Source organism: Saimiri boliviensis, chromosome 2, assembly GCF_048565385.1.
Source record: "Saimiri boliviensis isolate mSaiBol1 chromosome 2, mSaiBol1.pri, whole genome shotgun sequence".
NCBI lineage: Eukaryota > Metazoa > Chordata > Mammalia > Primates > Cebidae > Saimiri > Saimiri boliviensis.
Genome location: NC_133450.1, coordinates 32,713,573 through 32,741,099, shown reverse-complemented (window position 1 = coordinate 32,741,099; position 27,527 = coordinate 32,713,573). Strand labels below are relative to the sequence as shown.

The window sequence follows — 27,527 nt, the reverse complement described above, 5'->3', positions numbered from 1 at the left end:
TTTGATTCTTCTCTCTTTTCTTTTTGATTAATCTGGCTAGTGGTCTATTTTGTTGATCTTTTCAAAAAACCAGCTCCTGGATTTATTGATTTTTTTGAAGGTTTTTTCAGTGTGTCTATCTGCTTCAGTTCTGCTCTGATCTTAGCTTTTGAGTGTTTTTTTTTTTTTTTTATTTTGCTGCTCTAGCTCTTTCAATTTTGACGATAAGGTGTCTATTTTAGATCTTTCCTTGCTTCTCATATGGGCATTTATTGCTATAAATTTTTTTCTAGACACTGCTTTAAATGTGTCCCGGAGATTCTGGTACGTTGTATCTTCGTTCTCGTTGGTTTCCGTTTTACCTACACATATGGCTAACGGCTACCACATTGGACAACGGTTGTAGGTGATCAGATTTAATTGCATAATTTGTTCTCATAGGCTGTATATAATTTTTGTATACATGGACTTTAACCTACATGTAAAGGAATTTAAAGGAAATTTCATGTTTAGAAAGAATGTTTCTGTACTAACTTGTGTTTTTATTCATATTTAGCATCAAAATGCCCTTTCTCAAAAGCAAAATGATTCCCAAATTATTTAGATCACACTGTTGTTTTGTCTTATATTCACATGGATGAAAATTATTTTACATTTTGCTTTAGAAACCCGAATTGGTCAATTGGTGTAGTTTTGTAAGATATATGCAGTACTGTTAAGCCATTGTTGTGGTATTCTCATGTTGTATGCTTGGCTTTAGTTTGTACTTTATTGCTTCCAGATTAAGCTGTGAGTTGCTATACTTGCCATTTTGCCAATATTTGCTTCCTAAAGTTGAGAGGACCAGAGCCAGGGCATGGAATTGAATAAAGTTTGATGGTAATGAAGTATCTTACAGTAAGATATGTTCACGCTGTGTTGAATTAACACACTGGTTTTGCAACTTTATAATCAGAGGTTTCATTTAATGCTGCCAAAATTGTGGCATAGGGTACTGTGAGATAAACTTACTGCCTTACTCCTTGTCATCAACAGCGAAATTTACTGTCTTTGCTGCTTTTACTATACTCATGAATGTAAGAAAGTAATTCCCTATTCCCATTAGTGGAAACTAATAAATACTGTACATTTAAGGTTGATTTAATTAACGGGGAAAGAGAGGAATACGGGACCAAAATGAGACTTTCAGGAAAAGGTTTAAAACAACAGTGATCTTTAAAAAAAAGGAAACTGAGGTTGAAGAGAAAATGGAGAGGCTAGATAATAGGTCAAAAACATTATTTTTAAAGAAACAATTATCTTTAAATAAATGCCAGATATTTTTTGTGTATTGCCTGATATGATAGATTGACAGTTTACATATGAAAACAGTTTGGATTAATTAGACAAGTTCACTTTACCCGTGAGGGTGGGAAGTCAAGGGAAAGCCAGGCTCAGCTGCTATTTACGTCTCTGACCTAGGCTCCTGTTTGACCTAAGTCTGTCTTGATGCAGCAGCACAAGCCAGCGAGGAGGCAGTGTCATTTCGTCGTGAACGCAGCACATTTAGGCGCCAGGCAGTACGGCGCCGGCACAATGCAGGGAGTAACCCTACCCCTCCTACATTGCTCATCGGATCACCCCTAAGGTATGGTATTTTCAATTCCACCAAGTTTAGCATGCATGTAACAGCCCTACTAATCTGTTCCATCAGTTCCAAGAAAACATTTGAAGAGCTTTGTTTTTCTTTCCCTTTCGGTTTCTTTCTTATACATTTAAGCCCTTTTCAGCTTTTTCTGCATGTGACCATGAGCCTGTTGCATTATGCATGCTTTATGTTGCACTGTTTAAACAAAGTGATCAGATTGGTCTAGTCAATTTTAAGTTGCAAAATCACTTGAGGGAAGTTATAGGATGTATATAGTGGGCCTTAGTCAGCTTCCCTTTTTTCTTCTCCCACTCCAAATTAATAATAGTAATTCAACATTTTCCCCAATATTTTGACAGCATTTAATATAATATGAAAAAAATACATTTAATGTAATATGAGTGGTGAGCTTGTTGAGGAATAACCGATAATTGACTTCAACTTGATAAGCCAGTTTGCTTATTTTATTTCACTAAAATATTACATATTTCATATTGCCTAAAACTTGTGCCTTTTATAATCACCAGGATTTGGTAAATGACAGAACTAACATATATAACTTCTGTGAAGTGTGGTCAGTTGGAGAGAGATATACATATTTTTATATATATCTTTATTTTTCAAGCTCCGTAGTGTAGTAAACAAAACATCATTACTTTTTCCAGTAGTCCTAAGAAAGCATCCATTCATAACATCGTGGACAATTTTTGATTAAAGTTGTAGTTACTACTTTATTCTTAATTACATGAAATCTGATGAATCCATGCCCGGAATTAGAAATATAAAAATCTATCCAAAAGACTTGGACTTTATTTTAAAAATACAAAAATGGTTATAAATACCTTTTTTTTTTTTTTTTTAATAGATACTCTATTGCCCAGGCAGGAGTGCAGTGGTTTGATCTCATCAGCTCACTGTAGCCTCTGCCTCCCAGGTTCATGTGATTCTACTGGCTCAGCCTCCCGAGTAGCTGGGATTGCAGGTGCATACCCCACCACGCCCAGCTAATTTTTGTATTTTTGTAAGGATGGGGTTTCACTATGTTGGCCAGGCTGATCGTGAACCCTTGACCTCAAGTGATCTGCCCGCCTTGACCTCGAAAAGTGCTGGAATTACAGGTGTGAGCCACTGTGTTCTACCTATAAAATGGATATAAATACTTTATATATGCTTGCTTAAGCAGTGTGTATATTATACAAAATACTTTTGTTAGCCTTTGTGTCCCAGAGTACCATTTTACAAATTATTTTCTGGGTACATTTTAATTTTACATTAAAAAGGAAGAGCATTTGATGAAATAACTGCTGTTGAGTACTTGGTAGGTTGGAAGAGAAAAGCTTCTTCTCTTGTTAAAACCTTGTTCTTGAAACAAGCAAAACTTTGTTTCTTTAAAATATTTTATTTCATACTCCCCTGAGATTTAAGACTTGCTTGTTTTCCTAGATTTTATATTACAGTCAAGAACTTTGTCTTTAATGAGGTACCCCTGGAATCTCTCTAAATGTGCTTTGATTCTGGGGGCTGCCCAATACACAAATTGTTCATTGCTCAATTAAAACTCCTTAAAAAAATTTTGTTTTAAAGGCCAGGTATGGTGGCTCACATCTGTAATTCCAGCACTTTGGTAGGCTGATGGCCAGATCACCTAAGGTCAAGAGGTCGAGACCAGCCTGGTCAACATGGCGAAACCTCGATCCTACTAAAAATACAAAAAATAGTACCTGGGCATGGTGGCATGTGCCTGTAGTCCCAGCTACTTGAGGAGGCTGGGGCTAGCGAATCGCTTGAACCCAGAAGGCAAAGGTTGCAGTGAGCCAAGATGGCACCACTGCACTCCAGCCTGGGCGACAGAGGGAGACTTCATCTCAGAAAAAAAAAGAACTTTGTCTTTCATAGATCATGTTCCTAATTAATTATTCAATAAGACAAAATTCTATAAAAAGTATACGGATTAATTGAACCAATATTTAAAATATAAAAATGAGAAGTCAATCAATTTAAAAGAAACACTTGTTCTAGAAACCTTTTCTAAGCCTTTTGCTCTTTGTGAGCCCTCTTGTTCTTTTCCCTTTCTACCTTGTCTTTTCCTGCCTGAAGTAATTCTTTCTGCTGATGGATTTGGGACATAGTTTCAACACGCAGAAAGAGCTTAGCATTTTATTTTACTTGTTCTATTTTGTTTCTAACCTCTTCTTTTTGCTCCTTGAATAATACTTGCCAAAGGCAACTTCTGTGCTTTCTTACTCCATGTTTATATATCTTAAACTTTTTTTTTAACTTTTGCTTTTCAGTCTTTAAAAATTATTTTATTCTTTGCCACTAATGAGCCTGTTGGATAACACTCAGCAAACATATGTAGACAAATTAGGTTTTTGTCCTCTACCAGGTGGAATATTACAGAGCTGTGTTCTAACTCCAGTGAATCATATACACTTTTCCCATGTTTTTCTAGGGTTTTAAATCCATCACCATTCAAATGAGGATGTTGTATACTATTTATTTTTAAAGAGTTCACATTATAGTTTTTGAAAAGTAGTCTTTTAGTAATCAGCTTGTAGTTTTTATGGAGGTTCCAGGATATTCCTAGTACAGAGGTTGCATGTATCTTAAATAAGCTGACTTCATCATGGGTAAAGTAAAAATTTAGCTGTGGGGAATTAGGGAGAAACACCAATTTATTAAAATCATGTTTTGTAATTATAAAAACATTCAGGTAAAGTATATTGATGTTATTCCTCAGTGTGAGTTACAGAATGGTAATCTCATCATAAATATAAGATGATATGTCATTTTTACAGAATGGTAATCTCATCTTTAAATAAATATAAGATGATATGTCATTTAAAATTTGGAAAGATTGTTAAAAAGAAATGGAATGGATGTGGCTACACTTTCATTACAAGTACCATATAAATACTAGTAAATATACTAATTTATTTTAAACTTTAATGAATAAGTAAGTGACCATCTGAAGGGCCACTTGGAAAAATATGTGTCCCCAAGTATTGGGAGTGAATTATCAGTTTTCTTACAAAGAGAATTTGCATTTATTTTATAATGCTTATAAGAATATACTGTTTCAGAATTATTTTCTGAATTTTATTTTATTTAAAAAATTGTTAATTTTATAGGTAGGTTTTGTAGGCCTTTGCTAATTCTTCCCAGTTAGTAGGCCTAAAAAAGACAAATATTTAAAATATTTATAATACAAATATTAAGAGTTCTACATTTATCATGCTAAATGTGATATCTTTTTAATTCTAGTTAATGGAATGGAATGGAATCATCAGTGCGTTTCACAGAAGGGGGGAAAAGCTTTATCAATAGAAAAAAGCTTTATAAATCTAAATTGTTAGATTTATTTTTTAAAATACAAGATTGAAAAATCTGTAATAAAATAAGATCATAGTAATAACTGAGAGCTCATGATTAGGAATTCATGGAGTCCCTTTGTGGTGCTCAGAAATGAATCCACCAACTATTATTTTTTGTACCTTATTCAAAACAGTCTTCTTGGTTTTTCAGAATCTAGAGATATATAAGAATAATGTAATCATACTCTTAAACTTTACATTTTAGTTGGGGAGACACATAGAAAGATAACTAGCAGTATAAGCAGAATGTGTCAGGTGCCAATTAAGTGATACAGAAGAAGGAAAGACCAAGACCACCTATTTTTCAGTCATTCATATGAGAAATGTTAACAATTAAGATTGCATGTCAGTGATGCTAATGATAGCTGCTAGTTTTAGTCCTAAATTTCTACCTTTTCTTTTGCAGTGTTACAGAATAGTTGCTACCTTTACTCAGACTGGCAGTTTTGATATAGAGTTGGAAGTGTATAAAAAGATTTATTTGTACCAATTATTAGTTTAGGATAAAGTGCAGTCCTCCAGAAATATGTTTTGTGACAAGTTATGTGAAAATAATGGACTTTGTTTGCTTCCGTTAAAGGATTGTGAAAATACAAATTCAAGAGACATCAATATTTTATTACTGTCCTTTGATAGTTCAAAACCTGATGTTTATAATCACATGGATTCTGGCTAATTTTCTTTATTATTATTTTTTTTAATTCTGGAGTTGATTTTTATGCATTGTCTAATGTCTTAAAAACATTTTTGTATATTGGATATCCATTGTGCATCTCCATGTTGACGATGAGCATATACTCTAATACATTCATGCTAAAATATGTCTAGTTACCATATGGCAACTTGGCTTATGATGTCAAGTGAAAAAATTGCTAGAAAAATTTGTTGAGTACATATTTTCTAAAATTCTCTGTTTTCTGAATCTGAAAGGACACAGAGACATGGTACTTGAACTACTTAAACATTTTTTTCTCAGTATTTTGTTGCTCGTGAGATTTGTCCTTTTTGGTAAGGTTTGTGGATACGTTTAGATAGATTCTGAGGAAGAGTAACATAAATTATATACGTATGGAAGATTAAAAACCTATCTGATTATGTTAGTTCCCAAGATTATCTCTTGATTTATATCTATTCTACAAATATTCCAGTCTGAATAAATAATTAAATAAATACTGTTATCATTATGGCTTAAAATAATGCCAGTAAGGACTGACAAGTTCACGTTTTGTAGACTTAGTTTTTTCATATGTTGTGTGCATTCCTAGCCTCTGCCTAGAATGTGTACTTTTCAATGGCTCTAAAAGAAACCTGAAAAATCTTTCAAGTAGTGCAGGTTAATAGGACTTTCTGGGATGATGGAAATATTCTATAATCTGCCCTGTTCAACATGGTAGACGCTAACTACTCACTATTGCCTACTTTGGTAGCTGTTAGCTCTGGTAGCACTAGCTATATGATGTAGTTGCTGAGCATTTGAAGCATTAGCAGGACCAAGGAACTAAAATTTTAATTAATTTGGATAGTCACAGGCTACTGTATCAGACAGTGTAGTTCCAGAATGTATTCTATTACCATAACCACAGGCTTAAGATACATATATAAGTTTCAGCATAGCCTTTTATTTCATGGTCATTCTGAAATACCTGAGTTTGTTTTATATGTACCAGAGAAACCATTACATTGAATTAAAAGGATTAGAAAGATGTTGATACTCATGAAAAATGATAAAGTAACTGAATAAGGCCATCCTAAGTAGGATTCTTCTGTTCATTCTAGAGGTGTAATAATTTTAGTTGCAGACTCTGAGATTGTTCAGCGTAAACATCAATCGACAGAATGCAGAGTTGCATTGAACATCATGTAGAGAATAATAATTATACTCAAAACATTTTTTCATGAGTTTTGTCGTTTAAATTTGACTAAATATTATACTAAGAACAGTAAAATTCATAGTGTCATAAAAATATGAATGTATAAAATGAGTTAAGAATAATATAGTCTCTTTAGATTATTTTTATTAAAATTCTTAATAAATAAGTTTTTAATCTCAAAATACCAAGTATTTATAAGTTTTTCTCAAACTTAGAAAGGCCTAATATCATTTGAGAAATTACTAGTTTCCAAATTATTTTAAAGATTTTCTAAAATGATGGATCCATGTGAGACTGGAATATGGTTTGGAAGAGGAAATAACAAAATTTGTTAAGGGAACATAACTGTTTAATACTTTGTACATAAATCATGTGGCCTTATTTCAGAAAGATGTAAACTTTTTATAGATAACACTTTATGTTAATTCTACTTCTAACTATATCCCATGGCCATTTGTATTTCACTTGGTTGAGTCAGTTATTCTGGTTTTCTTGCACTAGTTTGTGATTTTTTTTTAAATTCAAGATTGTTATTTTGGTTGCATTTGATAAAGATTCTTTGTTTCTCAAGTGCATGTAAACTTGTTTTATTGTGAATTTGAGATCTCAGAATATTTGAAAGCACAATTCTAGGGTCATTACAAGGCTATAAATGAAAATGTATATTTAACTGAAACATAGGGCTTATCCATTGGGGACCAGCTGCAGCACACATATATTGAATGTACTTATGATTCTTTTTTGCTGCTTTCTTTTTCCTTATAGTAGAATTTAGTTGGCTTGATGTGGAAAAAGACCAATTTACATGTACGTTTAATGTTGACTGCATTTGCCATTTCAAATCAAATTTGTAAGGACCAGAAGATTTAAGTTGTCAGTGTAATCTGTATATTTTACAAAGTTTGTTGGCTCTTTCTTAGGTCATGTTGAAAAAAGTGCGTTTTTGAAATCAGTTTTCTATATTGACTTCATTCTAGGTATTGTTTTCTCTTTTCTCCCCTGTAACGTCTCCCCAATCCATGTTTTTTCCTAGCCTTCAAGATGGTCAGCAAGGCCAGCAGTCCACAGCCCAGGTCAAAGTCCAGTCCCGCCCCCCTTCCCAGGCTGCAGTGCTCAGTGCTAGTGCCTCCTTGCTGGTGAGAAATGGGAGTGTCCACTTAGAAGCATCACATGACAATGCGTCTGCTGTAGGCGGTAGCAGTTTGCAGGATGAACTTGGTATGCAGGCCTTATGTAATCTTGATGATACAAAATCTATAATGTAGCAGATAATGGGTGACAAGCAGTTCTGTTTTGAGATAGCTTCAGTTTGGAACTTTATATTGCTATATCTCTTTGCTTAACCCAAAGGATTTGTGAATCTGTGAATATAAAATTACAGTCACCATCTCATTCCTCATTGGCTTTATAGTAGTTTATCAGCTAAAACAAAAGACTTCCTTTTAATCTCTTTCAGAGTTTTAGACTTTTATCAGCTCAAGCATAAAAGGAAATAGTAGATGATTTTCCTCCATAAGAATTCTTAGTTTGCTCAAAAAATTTGCTAAGCAAGTTTTAATGATAGTCTCATTCTAAATTACATGCCAATTATTGAAAATATTTATGTATGAACTGCCTTGCCAGTTCTGAAGATTAAAAAACCCTCTTACTTTAGCATCTGCTGGAGGATATTCAAGATATTGTCTTGAAATTTGGATTTTATCTTTTGTGTTAACTGCCACCTTAAACTAGGTCTTGCTCTGTCGTATTTGAATGCTACCAAATTGAATGCTTAGTAATAATGAGCACAGAACAATCAATGGAGTGTATATCTGTTTTAAAGCTTATAAAGTTGACCAAAAAAGATTCTGAAAATCAGCTGCAACTGAACTTAAAGCAGTTGGTAGAGAAGCTGGAATATTTTTGTTGTGTGATTTAATTTTCTACATGATTTTAATTAGCAGTGAATTATGTGAATGAAAATATGTGAATGACTTCAGTACTTTATACTCAAATATGTTAAAGTTAGCTATGATATTCCCTAAAAGTAGGACGTTTAGAAAGGGTTGCTTCCTTCCAAATTTAGCTTCTTCTATTAAAAATTTTAACCAGTTTTTACATGTGCAGATACATGCATATGCATAATTAATGTATATGAAACATATATGCATACTCCTCATATATGTTTGAGGGCATATGTTTGTGTATGTACATATCCATATGCTGTTTTGGATTAAAGAAAACTCTGAATCAGACATTGTTTAATTCCAAGCCTACATAGTTTTCCTAAACTGTGTTTTTTACATCTTTATTTTATAGTGTCACAGTAGATAACCATGTCCATTTCCTATACTAAACCCTGAGAATCCTTATTTCTCTGTTGCATTTTAAGGTTACCAGACATCATGGAAAAAGGTTACATTAGACATCATGGAAAAATTCACTGAAGATAGCAATACGAGGATTTTATTAGTAGCTTATTCAGCAGAGGAGAAAGTGCTTGTATCATCTGTATTTAGTAAGCAAAATTGTTAATCGTGGTTCATTTTAGAATTTGAATATAAGCGGCATATTTTAAAAGGAAAAACTTAGGCCAGGCTTGGTGGCTCACGCCTGTAATCCCAGCACTTTGGGAGGCTGAGATGGGCAGATCACTTGAGGTCAGGAGTTTGAGAGCAGCCTGGCCAACATGATGAAACCCATGTCTACTAAAAATACAAAAAATAGTCAGGTGTGGTGGCGCAACCTGTAATCCCAGTTACTCAGGAGGCTAAATCACGAGAATTGCTTGAACCTGGGAGGCAGAGTTTGCAGTGAACCAAAGTCGTGCCACTGCAGTCCAGCCTGGGTGACAGAGTGAGACCTGTATCAAAAAAAAGGAAAAACTTACATGGTTTCCTTTCTTATTTATAGCTTTCATTTCCATGTGAACCTAGTTAAAAAAAAATTGGGTTCAAATGACTTATGTGGTAGATGAGTTTGGCAAGTTAACGTCTTTGAAAAGAATATTTCTATCAGAATTTCTCAAATTCTTCAGTGTAGTATGTTCTTTATTTTAAAGACCACATATTAATGGTTAATTTTCTTCTGATTGGTCTTTTATTAGAATTGCTATTTTTTGTTGATTTTATGCTGTTTTCTGAATTAAACTACAAAAATTCTAAATAAAAAAAGCTGTAACTTAGTAATGCCCAGATTAGGTCACACAAGAGACTCTGAACTCAGGTAGCCTTGAAGTTCCATTTTATATCTGCTGATCTTTTATGTAGAATTTGGGAATTAATTCTCAGTTACTAATCTTAGCTTCCTGTCATAAATTAAGACTAATAAGTTGATGCAGTGATGAAACATGCCATTATAGTTGGTAGTTACATACACTCTTAATGTGTAACACAGCATCTCAAAATGTTCTAGATGAGATCAGATAGAACAGGAAACATTGACTGTGGTTTTTTCCTGCGGATGAAATTAGTGGTCAGGGGTGAGGAAGTGCTTTGAAACTATATATGAAATTATTACTATTTTTATTTTATGTGAAAAATTTAAAAATTACTTTTACAATGTTAAGAGATGAGGACAAGAGAGTTTTATATTTATCAAGATGTAATTATAAAGCACATATATATCATGAGTAGTATTTCTCTGATTGACTTTCTTAATGTATCTGATTTTTAAAAAGCGATGTTTGAATTGATTTTCCTTAGGTTTTTTTTGTTTGTTTGTTTTATAACAGTGTAAGGATTGACAAACGAGGTATTCTTTAAGGTAATCAGCTTTATTCTAGAGCTTGTGAACTTGAAAATGTAGTTGGCTGCAGAATTATTGAAGGAAACCTGGCAACATTGCCTTTATTATTAAGCAATTTATAGCAGAAACATAATTTGGAAGCTTTTAACTTTTCTACTTTAAAAAGCAGAGACTCAGGTGATCTACAATACTTTCAGTGATTTTTATTGGAGTTAGTCTTGGTGTTTTAAAAAGATTGTATATGCTACTATGTAGCGTTTTGAGCTATAAGTACTTTTCCTTGTTACTATTAATACAGAGTAAGAGGACTGTAAGGGACCTTAGAGTTTATACCTCAGTTCCTTATGTTATGGTAGATTATTTTTATTCATTTGAACAGAAAAATTATGTCCTTTTACAACAACCTTGATTTTGTTCTTTATTATTGTTTTGAATACAAAAAAAATATCAAATTCCATTCTTTGATCCTTTTGTGGGGGGAGGTGAGGGACAACAAAGTATATATAAATGAATGTAAAATGTTTATTTTTATTGAAACAATAAAAAGCCTTCATTATATTTCAAAGGAAGCAGTATTAAAATGTTTAAGGACTATATTCTACTTTCTTTTGGTAAAATTAAAATGTGCTTTTCCTATCCTTACAATAGAAATACAAGTTGATAAATACTGGAAAATATGAAGAAAATTAAGTCATCTTCAGTCTCATCACGCAGAGATATCTACTATTAGTATTTTGTAATTTATTTCTTCCAGTCTTTTTAAATGTATATGTGTATGTGCACTTTAAAAAAAAATAGAGTTAGGATCATGTTATGTGACTTCTGTGCTACTGTTTGAGTTTTGTATCTTGCTTTTTTCACTTAGTCTGAACGTTTTACTCATGTTATTAGCTGTTCTTTGACTTTATTTATTTATTTATTTTTTGAGACAGAGTCTCATTCTGTTGCCCAGGCTAGAGTACAGTGATGCAGTCTCAGCACACTGCAACCTCCGCCTCCTGCGTTCAAGCGATTCTCTTGCTTCAGCCTCCTGAGTCGCTGGGATTACAGGTGCACGCCACCATGCCTGGCTAATTTTGTATTTTTAGTAGAGACAGGGTTTCACCATGTTGTTCAGGCTGATCTTGAACTCCTGACCTCAGATGATCCACCTTTCTGGCCCTCTCAAAGTGCTGGGATTCCAGGCGTGAGCCACCTCGCCTGTCCTCTTTGACTTCTTTTTAAGTGGCCGCATAGTTTTTTGTCACTTAGATGTACGTGAAAGGCAGTACAATATAATGGACTCTTGAGTCAGACTTCTTGGCTTCAAATCTGTGCTCTACCATTTATTAGCTATGTGATCTTGGGAAAGTTATTGTCTTGCCTTGTGCCTCAGTTTCTTGATTTATCAAAGGATGGCAAAAATAATGCCTACTTCCTAGGTTTATTGTGAGGATTATATGTATTAAGCATACAATTACAGCAGTGCTTGGCAATTGTAAGCTTGTTATATAATCATCTCTGTCATTGTTGATAAAATACTACATAATTTAACTAGTTACCTAATCCCATTGTTAGTCTTCACATTGTTTCCTGATATTTCCTATGGTAATGAAGACTGTGCTGAATGTCCATTATGTAAGTTTTCGTGAACAGTTGCTGTGATTATTTTCTTAGGATAAATAATGTTGAAATGGAATTATCAGTCAAGGGGAATATACATTATTGGGGCTTTGACATATATTATTAATTAATTTATGGAAAGTTGTAGTTTATGCAGAGTTTGGAAGGATCACCACAAATATTATAAGTTAAAAATAAACCTGGATGAATTTGATCTATGCTTATCTTCATCTCCTGGATAATGCTCAGAAGTTTGTCATTGTTATTGTGGGAAGAGTACTAGAATATTATTTCAAATAGTTTTGGGTACCTGACTAGCTCTAGGAATTTTACAGAAACTTACAGGGACAGGTTGAGATATTTAATTTGTCCCTTGCTAGTATGTTGTAAATAATTCATTGAATTAGTAGACTAGATTATCTGCTTTCTAACATTAACCATTCTTAAGATTATAAATTAAAGCTGTTAGTATATGCATTAGTTGGAATATATGTTAGATTCTTTCAAGGAGAGACCCTCCCAAAATCATTGAAATAAAAGAGAAATTTCTGTTTCTCTCATGAGAACCATTGGGAGTCTAATGGGAGCCATTTCTGTCAGATGAATGGATTACATTATCTTTCACATGGGGCTTTCTTGCCTGGTCCAAAGTGCCTGCTGTAGCTGTTGGCATTTTCCAGCAAACAGGAGTGAGGAGGGAGTAGAAAAGATCAAGGATATCTAGCCTTTATCTTCCTGAGTGAGATTTGGAAAATGTACCTTTCATTTTCTCCCACCTTTCATTGGTCATACATAATCACATGGCAACTTCTCGCTGCAGGAGAGGCTGAAAAATGTCTCTAACTAGGTGGACAAAAGCTCAGAATTCAGTGAGGGGAGATTCTGTTCAGAGGAACACAGAAAATGCTCTTGGCAGTGGCTCTTTGGATAGCGAGGAACTTTTTTTTATATACCACTTTTTAATTTTCTGATGAGTAATATTTTTTTAAATGAAACCATGAAACAGAACAGCAAATACCAATGTAATTCCCCCAAATCTTAGCATCTGGTGGCAATTTCACTGACTGCGTGCTGTTATTTGCTCATTAGACTCTTACCTGGTCAATCTTATTTTCTTGTTTCTTCATAAATTTTATGGATATATAAGTTAGGTACAATAAATGGCATCTGTTAAATGTGTACAATTCAAAGAGTTTCAACATATGGGTATACCTGTCGAATACCTTAATCAAGAGGCGAGCATTTCCATCACCTTCAGAAGATTCTCTGTGCCCTGTTGCGGTCCATCTCTCCTCTGCCTCTGGTCATAGGCAACCACTAATCTGTTTTCTGTCATTACGATTTGCCTCTTCTATCAGTTGATTTAAGTGCAGTCATATAGTATACAGCCTTTTGTATGTACTTTTCCTGTAGTGTTTGTAATGCTTTCTGAGATTCATCGTGCTGTTTGAATGTGTGAGTAGTTTGTCCTTTCTTACTGCTGAGAATTCCATTGTATAAACAGGCTGTATATTGCTTATCTGTTCACCTGTGATGGTTGTGTTGTTTCCTGTTTTTGGCTATTGTGATTCTAAACTGCCTTTCTGAAAACAATTCTACATCCCCACCAGCAAGTTCCAGTAGTTCCCTTTCTTGGCCCACATTTGCTTTCATTGGCCTGTAGGATTGTAGACATAATGGGTATATAATGGTAACTCATTGCAGTTTAAATTTAAATTTATGACTAAAGATAATAAGCATCTTTTGATGTGTTTATTGGCCAGATACATATATATATATATATATATATATATATATATATATATATATATATCTTTTTTGTGAAGTATGTCCAAAACTTTGTTCATTTAAAAAATTGAAGCAGGCAGATCATGAGGTCAAGACATCAAGACCATTCTGGTCAACATGGACCTTCTCTACTAAAAATATAAAAACTAGCTGGATGTGGTGGTGCGTGCCTGTAGTCCCACCTACTTGAGAGGCTGAGGTAGGAGAATCACTTGAACCCAGGAGGCAGAGGTTGCAGTGAGCCAAGATCATGCCACTATGCTCCATCCTGGCGACAGAGCAAGCCTCTATCTCAAACAAACAAAAATTGTGTTGTTGATCTTCTAAATATTGAGGTATGAGTTCTTTTGATATTTTAAATACAACTTACTTATTGGATAGAAATATTTTCTCCCATTCTGTGGCTTGTCTTTTTGTTTACCTGTCATCCGTATTGTTATTTTGGATTCTTTTACCCAAATAAGAAGCACTTGTCTTTTGAAATAAAATGTGAGTGGATAATGAAGTAACAGCAAAATAGGAACTTGTACATTCACCTTTGGAAACTTCAGCTGATTTGGTGAGTAGCAAGCAAGAGTGGAGCTTTAGCAATTAACTAAGGCATATTTTATTAATGCAGAACTAGATAATTAGATAGCCATGTCAGTAAAATATATCAATATGTAAATCTTTCTTATAGTTGCCAAGCAGTAGAGATTATCTGTCTTTCCTTACCAGTTCCCCAGAGCTGTCTTCTAAACCAGACTTTCTTCTTATACCTATCCTTTTCCTTATTCTTCTGATTTAAAATGCTGGAATAGCATTGCACATACTAAGAAAAAGACTTGTTCTAAATATTGAAACTTGAAGTTACAAGTACATAATGACTTGATTTCCATTGAATCATGAGAATTAAAGAAGTTTTTGGAGCCTAAGATTCTTGGTGTAGGACAGGTGTTGGCAGACCACCGCCTGTGGGCTAAGTCCAGCTCTATACTGACCTGTTTTTATAAATAAATAAAATTTATGTTTATGTTCTATGTTGTCAGTGCCTGCTTTCATATTACAGTTGTAGACTTGAATTGTTGCAACAGAGGTTATCTGGCTCATGCAGCCTAAAATATGTATTATCTGGCCCTTCACAGAAAAGTTTTCTGACCCCTTTATTTCTCCCCTAATCTAGGGAGAAACAAGTCAATTAACCCAGGGGTCCCCAACCCCCAGGCCATGGACTGGCATGGATCCGTGGCCTGTTAGGAACCAGGCTGCACAGCAGCAGGTGAGCAGGGTGTGGGGAGCAAGCATTTCCGCCTGAGCTCCGCTTCCTGTCAGATAAGTGGCAGCATTCCATTCTCATAGGAGCATGAACCCTATTGTAAACTGCACATATGAGGGATCGAGGTTACCTGCTCCTTATGAGAATCTAATGCCTGCTGATCTGAGGTAGAACAGTTTCATCCTGAAACCATCCTCCAATCCCCTGGATCCATAGAAAAGTTGTTTTCTATGAAACTGGTCCTTTGTGCCAGAAAGGCTGGGGACTGCTACATTAACCAGTAAGCAGAAATATAGTGAGTAATTTCTGTCTGGGTGAAAACTGAGTTGCCACTTATGATAGTAAGGGAGGTGCTATCCAAGAAATTAGAATTGATCTTAAAGTCCTTCTCTTTAAAAGTATAATAGTATATTCATTGAGATTCCATTATGAACACAATGCTGTCTCCATCAGAAATAAGCATTTTTTATACTTATTGAATACTTCAGTCATGTAGATTATATGTGGTCCCCCAAACGTCTTTTAAAAACTCACTTTATACATTTATTGCCCATGTATCTCTTTGTTCTTGTAGTCCCTCTCTGCCCTATGAGTAATACTAAAAAAAATGAGAAGTCAGTTTAGACGGTGCATCAGGCTTAAAGGACACAGAATGAAGGGAAGGTGGGGGAGATACGAGGTTAAAGAAGAAAATTATTCAGGAAATTTAAGAGACCTCCTTTGTTGTTGATACTTGGCGGATTAGAAAAACCCTATAGATAGTTTGTTCTAGTAACCACCTCTTTCCAAGATACATGTAGGTATCTTTAGAAAAATGAGTGATCTCAAGAATACAACAGGCTGGGCTCAGTAGCTAACACCTGTAAATTCCAGCACTTTGTGAAGCTAAGACAGAAGGATTACTTAAGCCCAAGAATTCGAGACCAGCCTGGGCAACATAGAGAGACCACCATTTCTACAGAAGATTTTTAAAAAGTAAGCCAGGCATGGTGGTATGTGCCTGTAGCCCCAGCTACTCAGGAAGCTGAGGTGGGAGGATACCTGGGGCCTAGGAGTTTGAGATTGCAGTGAGCTATGATTGTGCCATTGCACTCCAGGCTGGGAGACAGAGTGAGGCCCTGTCTCAAAAAAAAAAAAAAAGTACAATGGAAGTTTCTTAGATGAGCACTGTTCTTAAAATTCTTGATGTGCTCAACTTTGTGATGTGTGGTGAGGACTTTTACTGATAGGACAAGTTAGAGAATCCCATTAATTTTCCATGACTTCTGTCAGTATCTTGTGAATGTTCATCAGAATTTGCTGTCTGCACCATTCATGGCTCTAGGCAAATGCTTCAAGTATCCTTTGTCTTAAATCAGTATCCAATTTTATTCATCTTCCTATTTGTTGCTCATCACTTACTTATTGACCTATAGTTGTTACTTTGAAATACTACTTCAAAAAATGGTGATGTGTAATTAACAGATTTTATGGACAGTAACAGTCACTATTGAGTATTCAAAACTAAGAAATGCTAGGTATCTTAACTTTCTTTTTTTTTTTTTTTTTGAGACAGGGTCTAGCTCTCTTGCCCAGGCTGAAGGGTAGTGGCATGAACACAGCTCACTGCAGCCTCAACCTCCTGGGCTTAAGTGATCCTCCCACCTTAAACTCCCAAGTAGCTAGGCCCATGGGTGCATGCCACCACACCCAGCTGGTGTGTGTGTGTGTGTGTCTGTATGTGTGTGTGTCTATATGTGTGTGTGTAGATACAAGGTCTCACCATGTTGCCTGGGCTTGTCTTGAACTCCTGGGCTCAAGCAGTCCTCCTGCCTTGCCTCCCAAAATGCTAGGATTACTGGCATGAGCTACTAAGCCTGGTGTATCAGCTTTTTTGTGTATGTGTCTTTTAGAGATAAAGTCTCTTGGCCAGTATAATTTTTACAAGTCTGAAATTAAAGTTTCTAATCTTGTTTATTTTGTTGAAATTGATTTTTTTTTCTCCTTAAGTTATAACAGAGGCATTCTGTCAGATATAATTAATTGGTTACAGTTGAATCATGATGAGATGCCTTAGTTTGTAATCCAGATTTATGTGAGGAGGACATATTTCTTTGATCTGATTTCTTTTCTATTTATTAGAAAAAAATGGTATTGAAGTATTTTTCTTAATGCAGAATAATATTAAAATAGGGGTATTTTAATGACACAGTTTTACTTTGGATCTGAAGTTTAAATATGGTGGTTTTAATCTCAAAAGAAATAGTAAAATTGCTATGTATGCCAAGAAAACTTATACAAATTTAACGTAATCTTTATAAAACAATAATAATATATACTTATTTCTGATTGGTTATTTTTTAAGCTGCCTTCAGTAGGTTACATTAGCTCATTAAAATACATCTTTAGTGTGATTTTTTTCTGATGTGTTTATCTTCAAAGTAAAAGGTGGTACTTCTAAAGTGCTGTAACTTGCCAAACTCAAAGATAAAAGAGGGACATAGATTTGTGCTTTTGGAGTCAAGTTGGGCCTACACCATGAAGCCTTATTAAAATGTTAGTTTGTTCTGACAAGTGCCATGAGTATTTTTAAGAACCTGAACATGTTTCTAAAGGTTAATAGACAGACAAAAGCCCCTTAAGGAAAAATAAAAGCACTGTTGAAGTCATGTACTTCTGTTCAAATCATAGCCTCCCTTTTAGACATATTTTATGCTTCTGCTTAAATTTTTAGATTTTATTACTTGTTAGCAATTTGCATAGAATCATTCAGAATTGTAAATTTAGGTAGTAATAGAACTACTCAATTTTTTCAACTCTCTGTCTAGAAAAGCATTTTTTGCATTCTTTATGTTTGTTTAAAACGCAACTGTTTCTATATAAGTTTAATACTAGATATTTATACATAAAAGACAACATGGTAGTATAATGACATCATATTCTTTTACTATTTCATTTGAAAATTACAAAGATAATATCTTCAGTTTGTTTTGTTACGGGTACATATTATTTTTAATATACCAAGAACAGAACTTATATGTTAATAAAAATCCTTAGGAAAGCTTAAATGCTGAGAAATACTGTAACAATTTAAGTTCTATTGAATCAGAATTAACATTTCTAAAATATATATAAATTACATTATAACAGTACATTTATGCAATCAGTTTTTACTGAGTTTCACATGCAGTAACCAAGCATTCTTTGTTAATCTATGACTTAGTCATTTAATGTAGATTAATAATAATTCTGCATTTATGCAATCCATGATTTTGAGCAGGTAGTTCTTTTTTCTCTTAATGTAAGTTTATTATAATAGCACAGCTAATCACTGATTATCCAATAAATGAATACAGAAAAGAGCATTAAGAAGTATAATTTAAAAATTTTTAATTTTATTTGAGTCAGTATTTTAATGTTTTTTCAGTAGCAACTTCTGTAACTTACTCTACCACTTTAAAAAAAGCTTTCGGTGACACATCTAAAAAGTAGACAAGTTGACAGCTTGTATAATTTCATTTTAGCTCATTAATCTAGTTTCTATTAGAGGTGCTAAGGATGAATGACTTATGATTAAAAGACGGGGGTAGGGGAATCTTAAATAATTCACATGCTAAATCACCTTGGAAAAAGACAGCAAATGAACTCAGCATTTCACAGGAAACCTTTTTTTTCCCCAAACTTATCTCAAGAGTATATTATTCTGACAAAAAAAAAAAAAAAATGTGGCTACAGTAAACACCATAACTTTCATAATTCATAGAATGTACTCAAATAATTCAATTCGTTAAAGTATTTTATCTTCTGGTTCTAGTCCTTTTAAAGAATAAAGTAATGCTTGAGATGTTCTATAAACCCTTAGTCATATTAGCACATTATGGGTTCCTTTTATTAGCATTTTTTTCAAGTATTTCAGTTAAATAAAAAATCCCAATTGCACACTCTGCATTGTAGGCATGGGAAAATCTGACTTTTAGCCTTGCCATCAAGTCAACATTGTCCTTTAAGATTCCTATTTTTAACCTCATTAATTCCAGCTAATAAAATAAAAACCTCATAAATACTCAAACAATACTCTAGACTAGACAAAATGGTTGCAAAATTGTGTACCTCATTTCATTGCCTTCGTGGAAATTTATATTAATTAATTTATGCTCCCTCTTCATCACTGATATGGCTACCATAGATCCTCAAAGGGGAAGAATACATCTCAGGAAGTATGTAGAGTTAAAAATTTCATTATCAGAAATCATTTTATATTATAAAGTTCATCTTAAGAGAATTTAAAAAACTATATTCATTTGCAACCAATATGATTTCTAAACCTTTTACTAGTTTCATGGTGATATTTGGCTGTAGCAATTGCTGTTCCTAAATTTTTCATAGAGCTCTTATGGTAGAGACATACAAGAAGTAATGTTCATTAAGTAATATAATTATCACCAACAATACTAGCTCTTTCGATTCATTGACCTTTATTAGATACTTTGGAAAACACAGCTCAAGAGGCAGTCACACAATTTTGTGGGCTTGTAGTTTCGTGATTCCAAACTTAAGCTTTGCAAATGGCTGCTCACCCACTTCAAGTGGTCGTCAGGTGACTTTTAACATTATATTCATTCATATGATCACTTGAATAGAGAATGTGCTGTGGGAAAAAGAAAAAAGAGATTGATATTGCAAAGTTGACTTGAGTCCCTTCCTTAATACCTGATTGTGTATGTTGATGTTTTACCCTACTGTCCATCATTCCTTTTTAACTCACATCATGCTGAATTACATGTAAATTATTGTTTTAAAAATATTTCTGAAAAAATGTTATAGTGTATTTTCTTAAGATGTAAAAACTTACAAAATTTAGCATGTCTTGAAGGAAAAATTCTTAGTATTCTAATGGCTTTTTAAAATAATCATTTATTTGCTAGGTAAGTTCTCTTCTACGCTGTATGAGACTGGTGGCTGTGATATGTCACTTGTGAATTTTGAACCGGCAGCAAGAAGAGCATCTAATATCTGGTATGTGTGAAGCCACATTAGGAGCATGTGTACTTTCATATGTTTACCATGTTTAATGTTTTTAAGCTTAGAACTATAAAAGTTAATTTTTTTGTTTTTATAATTTTTTTAATGTTTCTGATTGACAAATAAAAATTATAAACATTTATGGCATACAACCTGATGCTTTGAAACATCGTATGTATACATTGTAGAATGGCTAAGTTCAACTAAAATTAACATGTATTACCTCACATACTTAAAATTTTGTTTGTGGTGAGGACACTTAAATCTACTCTTTTAGTGATTTTCAAGTATTTAATGCATCGTTAAATATAGTCACCAGGTCAGATATAAGATTTATTTTGAAAACATCTTTATATTGTTTGTAATAATTTGTCACAATACATTTGTTTCTAAAAACTTAAGGTAGAATTTTTTTGCTGTGGAAAAAAGAAAGCATTATTATTGTCATTATTATTTTTTTTTTCTTTTTGAGATGGAGTTTCGCTCTTGTTACCCAGGCTGGAGTGCAATGGCACGATCTCGGCGCACCGCAACCTCCGCCTCTTGGGTTCAGGCAATTCTCCTGCCTCAGCCTCCTGAGTAGCTGGGATTACAGGCACGCGCCACCATGCCCAGCTAATTTTTTGTATTTTTAGTAGAGACGGGGTTTCACCACGTTGACCAGGATGGTCTCGATCTCTTGACCTCGTGATCTACCCGCCTCGGCCTCCCAACGTGCTGGGATTACAGTCTTGAGCCACCGCACCCGGCAGAAAGCATTATTTTTAAAATAAAAGCTATTCTGTATTTTAAAGCTAAATCAAAATATTCCGAAGATCTTATAGTGGCACAGTGTTTTCCCACAGTGTCAAATTCAGTTGTAAATTTCACATTCTCTATATATTGTATAATGTATTAAAGCCAATCAGGACTTAACTCTTCTTGTAAGTTCCTACATAACTAAGTTCAAGCCCATCAGTTAGTTCTCTTTCTTTATGTAATTTAAAAATTTTATTTCCCTGTAAGTGTTTGGTCAAGTACCTTTTTAAATAATCAGCTTTCATTTTGTTTTAAATTTACTAGCTTTAAGGAAGAATTTCTTAAAGTGTATGTCATATGTTACCTTTCGCTTTTTTTCTTTTCCCCCTTCTGAAGAAATTTGTAAGATAAGGAAGTCAGAAGAGCAAATAAATTAGAAATCTTGATCATAAAACATAATTACAGTTTTAGAAGGTGTTAAAATTTTTGTTTTCTAAAATTTTGATCTTATTGCTTATCTATTCAAATTGCACTTTGAAGCCTATTCTTGATTAATTAGCTGTCTTTTCCCTCAAGAGTTATTGATTCTTATTTTAGGACTTGTTTAATAATACATCATGTCTATTTACATATTACACATCTATGGGCAGTTTACTTATTTTTTTGTTTTGAGGGACCTTTTAAAGCAGTAAGATCTTGCAGTCATTTAGCTCCACATGCTGAAAAAGTAGAACATATAGATGACTATGCTCTTTAAGCTCCTTTGGTCCAGTTTCAGAATTCACTCTCTCAAAAAAATTATTAAATTGGACTCTTACCCTGATTCTGTAACAGTGGAAACAGTAGGAGGATGGAGGGATAGAAACGCCGTTACCGTGTTTAATGTAATTCAGCAGAACAATTTCTTATACCATAAATGTGGTAAAGTCTCAAGTTTTAAAATCCAAACATCACTGAACTGTGGAAACTGAATTATGTTGTAGGTTATTACATTATAGCTTAAGTTTATTGTGTCTTTACTGGTTAGCAATATGTTAATTGTTTTCTTTGGATTATCTCATTTAAACACTTTCACAAGAATGTTGTGATACAGATGCTATTGTTATATGTTACTGAAGAGGAAATGGAAGTATAAAGTGGGTAGGTAACTATTCCAAGATCTTACTCATTTGAAGAGATTTGAATGTAGACACTGAACCAGAGGCTATGCTCTTATCACAACTCTAGGAAAATGCTATTTTACATTTTGAAGTTAACATGGAAAAGTGAAGATATGTGAATCTCATCTGATTGTTAAAGGATATATTTTTCTTTCTGTTTGACAAACTGTTCCCTAAAGTCTTTCTTATTTTATTTTAGTGACACAGATTCTCATGTATCCAGTTCTACCTCAGTTCGATTTTATCCACATGATGTGGTAGGTTTTTCCCTTCTTTTTACAAGATGATGTGTTTTCAGATTAAATATGAAATATGTGTTTATATAGCTAACTATGAAAGCCATAAAAATTGATGAAGTTACAAAAAAATTTTTTGCAAACTATGGTAAAATCACCTTTGCTGTCTTTGTCCTCCAGTGGCTCTCTTTTTCTAAGTCCTTTAGTAAGAAACAAAAGTACAAAGTTAAGAAGCCCTGGGATAGAGTATTTTAAAAATTATTTTGGAAAGTATTTGTCAGTGCTTAGAGATAGAAATGGCTGTGTTAGATATAGAAAGTAAATTTTCTCAACTGTACCCAGATATGTGTTTGAAAAGTAAAACCCTCCCTACTTTTTGGCTATAGTGTATTCCTGGAAACTCCATAGGAAAGCAAACATGGGAAGATCATTGTTTTATTGTTTTCTACTTTTAAATGATAAGGGGAGTCTTGAGGTAGCGAAATGCTGCCTAGTACTATGGCAGATACAGTTAACTTTCGATGCTTTCAGGGGAAAAGGAAACTGGTAAACTCACGCATGGATGAGTTAAAGTTAAAAGAAAGGTAGTATAGTAATTTCTTATGTAGCCTCAAGTGAACAGCCTACCAAAACAAACAAACAAAAAACAGCAAAAAAAACAGGGGCAAGGGATTTGGAAATATAGTTAACAACAATTATAAGAAACTATGGGAAGAAATAAAGTTGCTGCCATCAGCTCCAGTGCAGTGGAGCCCAGATTTGACACTGATAATGAGGTTCAGAGCTTAAGGAGAAAAGATGATAAAGATGACAGGGAGAATAGAAGCCACTAACGATTCACAATAAGTGGTTTTAATGGATTTGCTAGCTATACAGTTACAAAATCTTAAGATTTTTTTCTTAAGCATTCTCTGAGAAAATCTTAAGGTTTTAAAAACTTTTCTAGTCAATGATTTACAAAAGGCTTATTGATTAATTTATTTTGTTTTAGTTCACTTCCTATTGTCACCTTCTATGGTTTCTGGTAATCATATTCATAAAGAGTAGCCTGGGCGCAGTGGTTCATGCTTATAATTCTAGCACTTTGGGAGGCTGAGGCGGATGGATCACGAGGTCAGTAGTTGAAGACCAGCCTGGCCAAGATGGGAAACCCTGTCTCTATTTAAAATACAAAAAAAAAATTAGCCAAGTATGGTGGCAGGCACCTGTAATCCCAGCTACTTGGGAGGCTGAGGCAGAGAATGAATTGGTTGATCCCGGGAGGCAGAGGTTACAGTGAGCCGAGATTGTGCCACTGCACTCCATCATGGGTGACAGAGCAAGACTCCGTCTCCAAAAAAAAAAAAGAGTGTACTAGAGAAGAAAATTAAGAGGCTTAGATAACTGATAAGCTAATTGAGTAATTCTTGAATCTTGAAGATTTTTTTTGAATGAACATATTTAATAAATATTGAAAGTATTTTAAGCCTTTCAATGCTGACTTTCTTTTAGCTCTCTCTCCCACAGATTCGATTGAATAGACTATTGACCATTGATACAGATTTGTTGGAGCAACAGGACATTGATCTAAGCCCTGACTTGGCAGCTACTTATGGCCCAACAGAAGAAGCTGCCCAAAAGGTTAAACACTATTACCGTTTTTGGATCCTACCCCAGCTGTGGATTGGCATTAACTTTGACAGACTCACACTTTTGGCCCTGTTTGATAGGTGAGATTATATTATGACATTAACGATACATGTAGATTTTAAGTTGAAGTGTCCTTAATTACCCACTGAGGTTTTTAAGTGGTTATCATGTTGGGAAATGTTTTCTGCTTTTGTCCTCATGAGACGAAACTTAAGGTAATAGGGCTTCTAAACATTGCCTATCTTAAATCCATTAAAAATGTTTTTGTTGCAATTTTAGTACTTTATACAAAGAAATTATTTTTGTTATCAATGAGAGTCATACAACTGCTACTCAAAAGCCAAAGAATATGAGATGTTAATGATCTTAAGGTTATAGGTAATATAATCCAAAATAATATATAACAGTTATAAGAGGAAGATTCTGTTTCTGTTTCTTAACATTCCTATATTAACGGAAAACACCTGAGTCTACTGTATAACAAACTTAGTGACCAACAGCTGCTTCCAGTCAACATGGAGTAATAGGACTGGATTTATATCCCATGTGAAACAACCAAAAATAGACAAAGTACATGAAACAGTGGTTTTCAAGACATTGGAGATGAGAAAGAAAAGGACAGTGATCCCTGAGAGATGGCAACAAATAACATGAACCCTACAATTGCCCCAGCTTAACACTTTGAGGGAGTTTCTAGGCTGCAAGACAGGAAGGGAGAACTGAAATAGAGTCCAGCTGACTTAAGGACTTGCTGAGTTAAGGAGATAGAGCTAAGAGTCCAGGGAGACTAAGGCAGTTAGAGCCCATAGGACAGACTGTCAGAGAGGAGAGAGCTGCTTAGAGAGAGAACCTTAGAGATATGCATTGAGTCACCTTGACTGTTTGACAGAGTATGGATAAGTTCCTATATGTGAGGAAAATATCTGAGGCCAGGGAAAGAGCCATGTGAAAAGGAATAGAGGAACAGTTGCTGGCAATCACACAGCACTGGAAATAGTACATTTCTCTATCAGCCAGATTAGAGATGTTTATGATTCATATTTTATGGTACCTTGTGTAGAATACTAAGGAAGATCTTTGAAAGTGGGGAATATAATTAGCCCTAGCAGGAGCACTACTTCCAGCCCACCTAACAAGTCATAAAACACAGACCTAAAGGGATCAAACTGCTTCCAAGTAACATAAAGTCTAAGAAGATTTATGGAAATCCAGAAATATGCAGCACCCAACAAGTTAAGATTCAGCATGTCTAGCATTCAGTCAAAGATGACCAGATATGCAAAGAAGTGAGAAAACATGACCTATAACAAGAATAATAAATCAGTTGAGACCAAACTGTAGCTTGCATAGATATTAGAATTAGCAGACAAGGACATTAAAACAGTTATAACTGCTTTCCAAATGTTTAAAAAGTTAACTACAAAAAAAAAAAAAGAAAGAAAAATATAAAAACTACAGACATAGAAGATACTTTCAAAAGTCCCAAATCAAACTTACAGAGCTGAAAACTATAATCTCTGAGATTAAAAATGTACTGAATATGATTAATGGTAGATTGAACATTGTAGAAGAAAAGATTAGTGAACTCGAAGACATAGCAGTGGAAACTATCCAGAATGAAACAGAAAGAAGAGTCTTCTCCCCACTGTCCCCAATGAAAAGAGTATAAAAACAAAATGAGAGAAAGCTGTGGGACAACTACAAGAGGAAATAAGGAGACAAAAGATTTTGAAGAAATAAGGGTGGAGAACTTTCCAAATTTGATGAAAACTATGAACACATTCAAGAAGCCCAGTGAACCTTAAGCATAAAGTGCTTGAATAAAACTACACCAATACACACAACTGCTCAAAACCAATGAAAAAATTTTTTAAATTGCAAGAGAAAAAAAGAGGAGCAAGGATAAGGAAGACATTATTTTTATTGTTGGAAATAATGAAATGAAAAGACAGTAGAGGAGCATCTTTAAAGCATTGAAAAGAAAAAAAACCCTGTCAACCTACAATTCTATACATAGCAAAAATATCTTTTAAAAACCAAAGTGAAATAAAGACATTTTTGGATTAGAAAAAATGGGAAGAATTCTTTATGAGCAGACCCACACTACAAAAAATGTTGAAAGATGTCTTTCAGGCAGAAGGAAAGTTATCTCAGATGGAAATATGAGTCTACCCAAAGGAACAAAAATAAATGGAAATGGTAAGTCACTACATGGATAAATATAAAAGATTTTTTCTTATTAATTAAATCTCTTTAAGAGTTTAAACTGTTTAAACAAAAATAATGCTTTGTGTGGTTTATAACATGTAAAAGTAAAATTTATGATAATAGCACAAAGACAGAGAAGGAAGGAATAAAAGCATACTATTGTAAGTTTCTTGTATGTGACATGATATAGCTTTGAAGGTAAGACTGTCATAAATGTGTATTGTAAACCCTAGGCTGCACACAGTAGCTTATACCTGTAATCCCAGCTCTTTGGGAGGCTGAGGCAGGAGGATCACTTGTGAGCCCAGGAGTTTGAGGCCAGTCTTGGCAACCTAGTGAGACCCTGTCTGTACAAACATATTTTTAAAAATTCTTACCAAAACCTACCCTAAGGCAACCGTTAAAATAACAAAAGACTTGTAGCTAATATGTCAAAATGAGATAAGATGGATTATAACAATTACTGTTAATCAATAAAATGGAAGAAGATCAAAGAACAGATGAGACAAATAGGAAACAAATGACTTGGCAGATTAGATAAAGAACAAGACTCAACTCCAAGCTGCCTACAAGGAATGTACTTTAACTGTAAAAACAGAGGCTAGTGTGGTGGCTTATGCCTGTAATCCCAGCACTTTGGGAGGCTGAGGTGGGAGGACCTCTTGAGGCCCAGTTTTCAAAACCAGCCTGGCTAACATAGACCCAGTTTCTACCAAAACAAAATACAAACAAATAGGTTAAAAGATGGAGAAAGCTATACCATGCTAACGTTAACGAAAGGCTTATTGTAGTGGCTGTATTAAAGTAAGATAAAGTAGATTTCAGAACAAAGAATATTACCAAGGATAAAAAAGGCCATCTCATAATGATAAAGAGTCAATCCACAGGATTTAACAGTCCTGAATGTTTGTATACCTAAAAACAGAGCTTTGGAATTTATAAAGCAAAAGCTAATAGAAGTAAAGAAATGGACAAACCACAGTTATAGGTGATTTCAGCATTTCTTTTTAAATAATTGATAGACTATTTAGAAAATCAGTGAGGATATGTAGTGAACTTTAACGGTATTATCAACCAACCTAAATTGGTTGACATTTACGGAACGAATACTACACCCATAACAAGAGAATATACATTTTCCTAACTGTTCACAGAATATGTACTGAGATAGATCATATTTTTAGCCATAATATAAGAGTCAGTAAATTTTTTTTTTTTTTTTTTTTTTTTTTGAGATGGAGATTTGCTTTTGTTACCCAGGCTGGAGTGCAATGGCGTGATCTCCGCCTCCTGGGTTCAGGCAATTCTCCTGCCTCAGCCTCCTGAGTAGCTG

At 34.1% G+C, this 27,527-nt stretch overlaps 1 protein-coding gene across 6 annotated transcripts in view; it reads left to right on the top strand.

Moving 5' to 3' along the window:
* The window catches only part of PCNX1 (pecanex 1), a 204,777-nt gene that overhangs the window by 74,650 nt on the left and 102,600 nt on the right, over positions 1–27,527 (top strand). For 2 of the 6 annotated variants that reach the window (XM_074393052.1, XM_074393050.1), the window contains 3 exons: positions 20,127–20,217; positions 22,321–22,378; positions 23,849–24,066. In XM_074393052.1, the coding sequence (XP_074249153.1) occupies positions 20,127–20,217; positions 22,321–22,378; positions 23,849–24,066 (367 nt within the window). Of the gene's footprint in view, positions 1–1,473; positions 1,607–7,884; positions 8,070–20,126; positions 20,218–22,320; positions 22,379–23,848; positions 24,067–27,527 lie in introns of all 6 variants that reach the window. The other 4 variants (XM_039469162.2, XM_039469163.2, XM_039469161.2 and 1 more) reach the window with 4 other exon arrangements.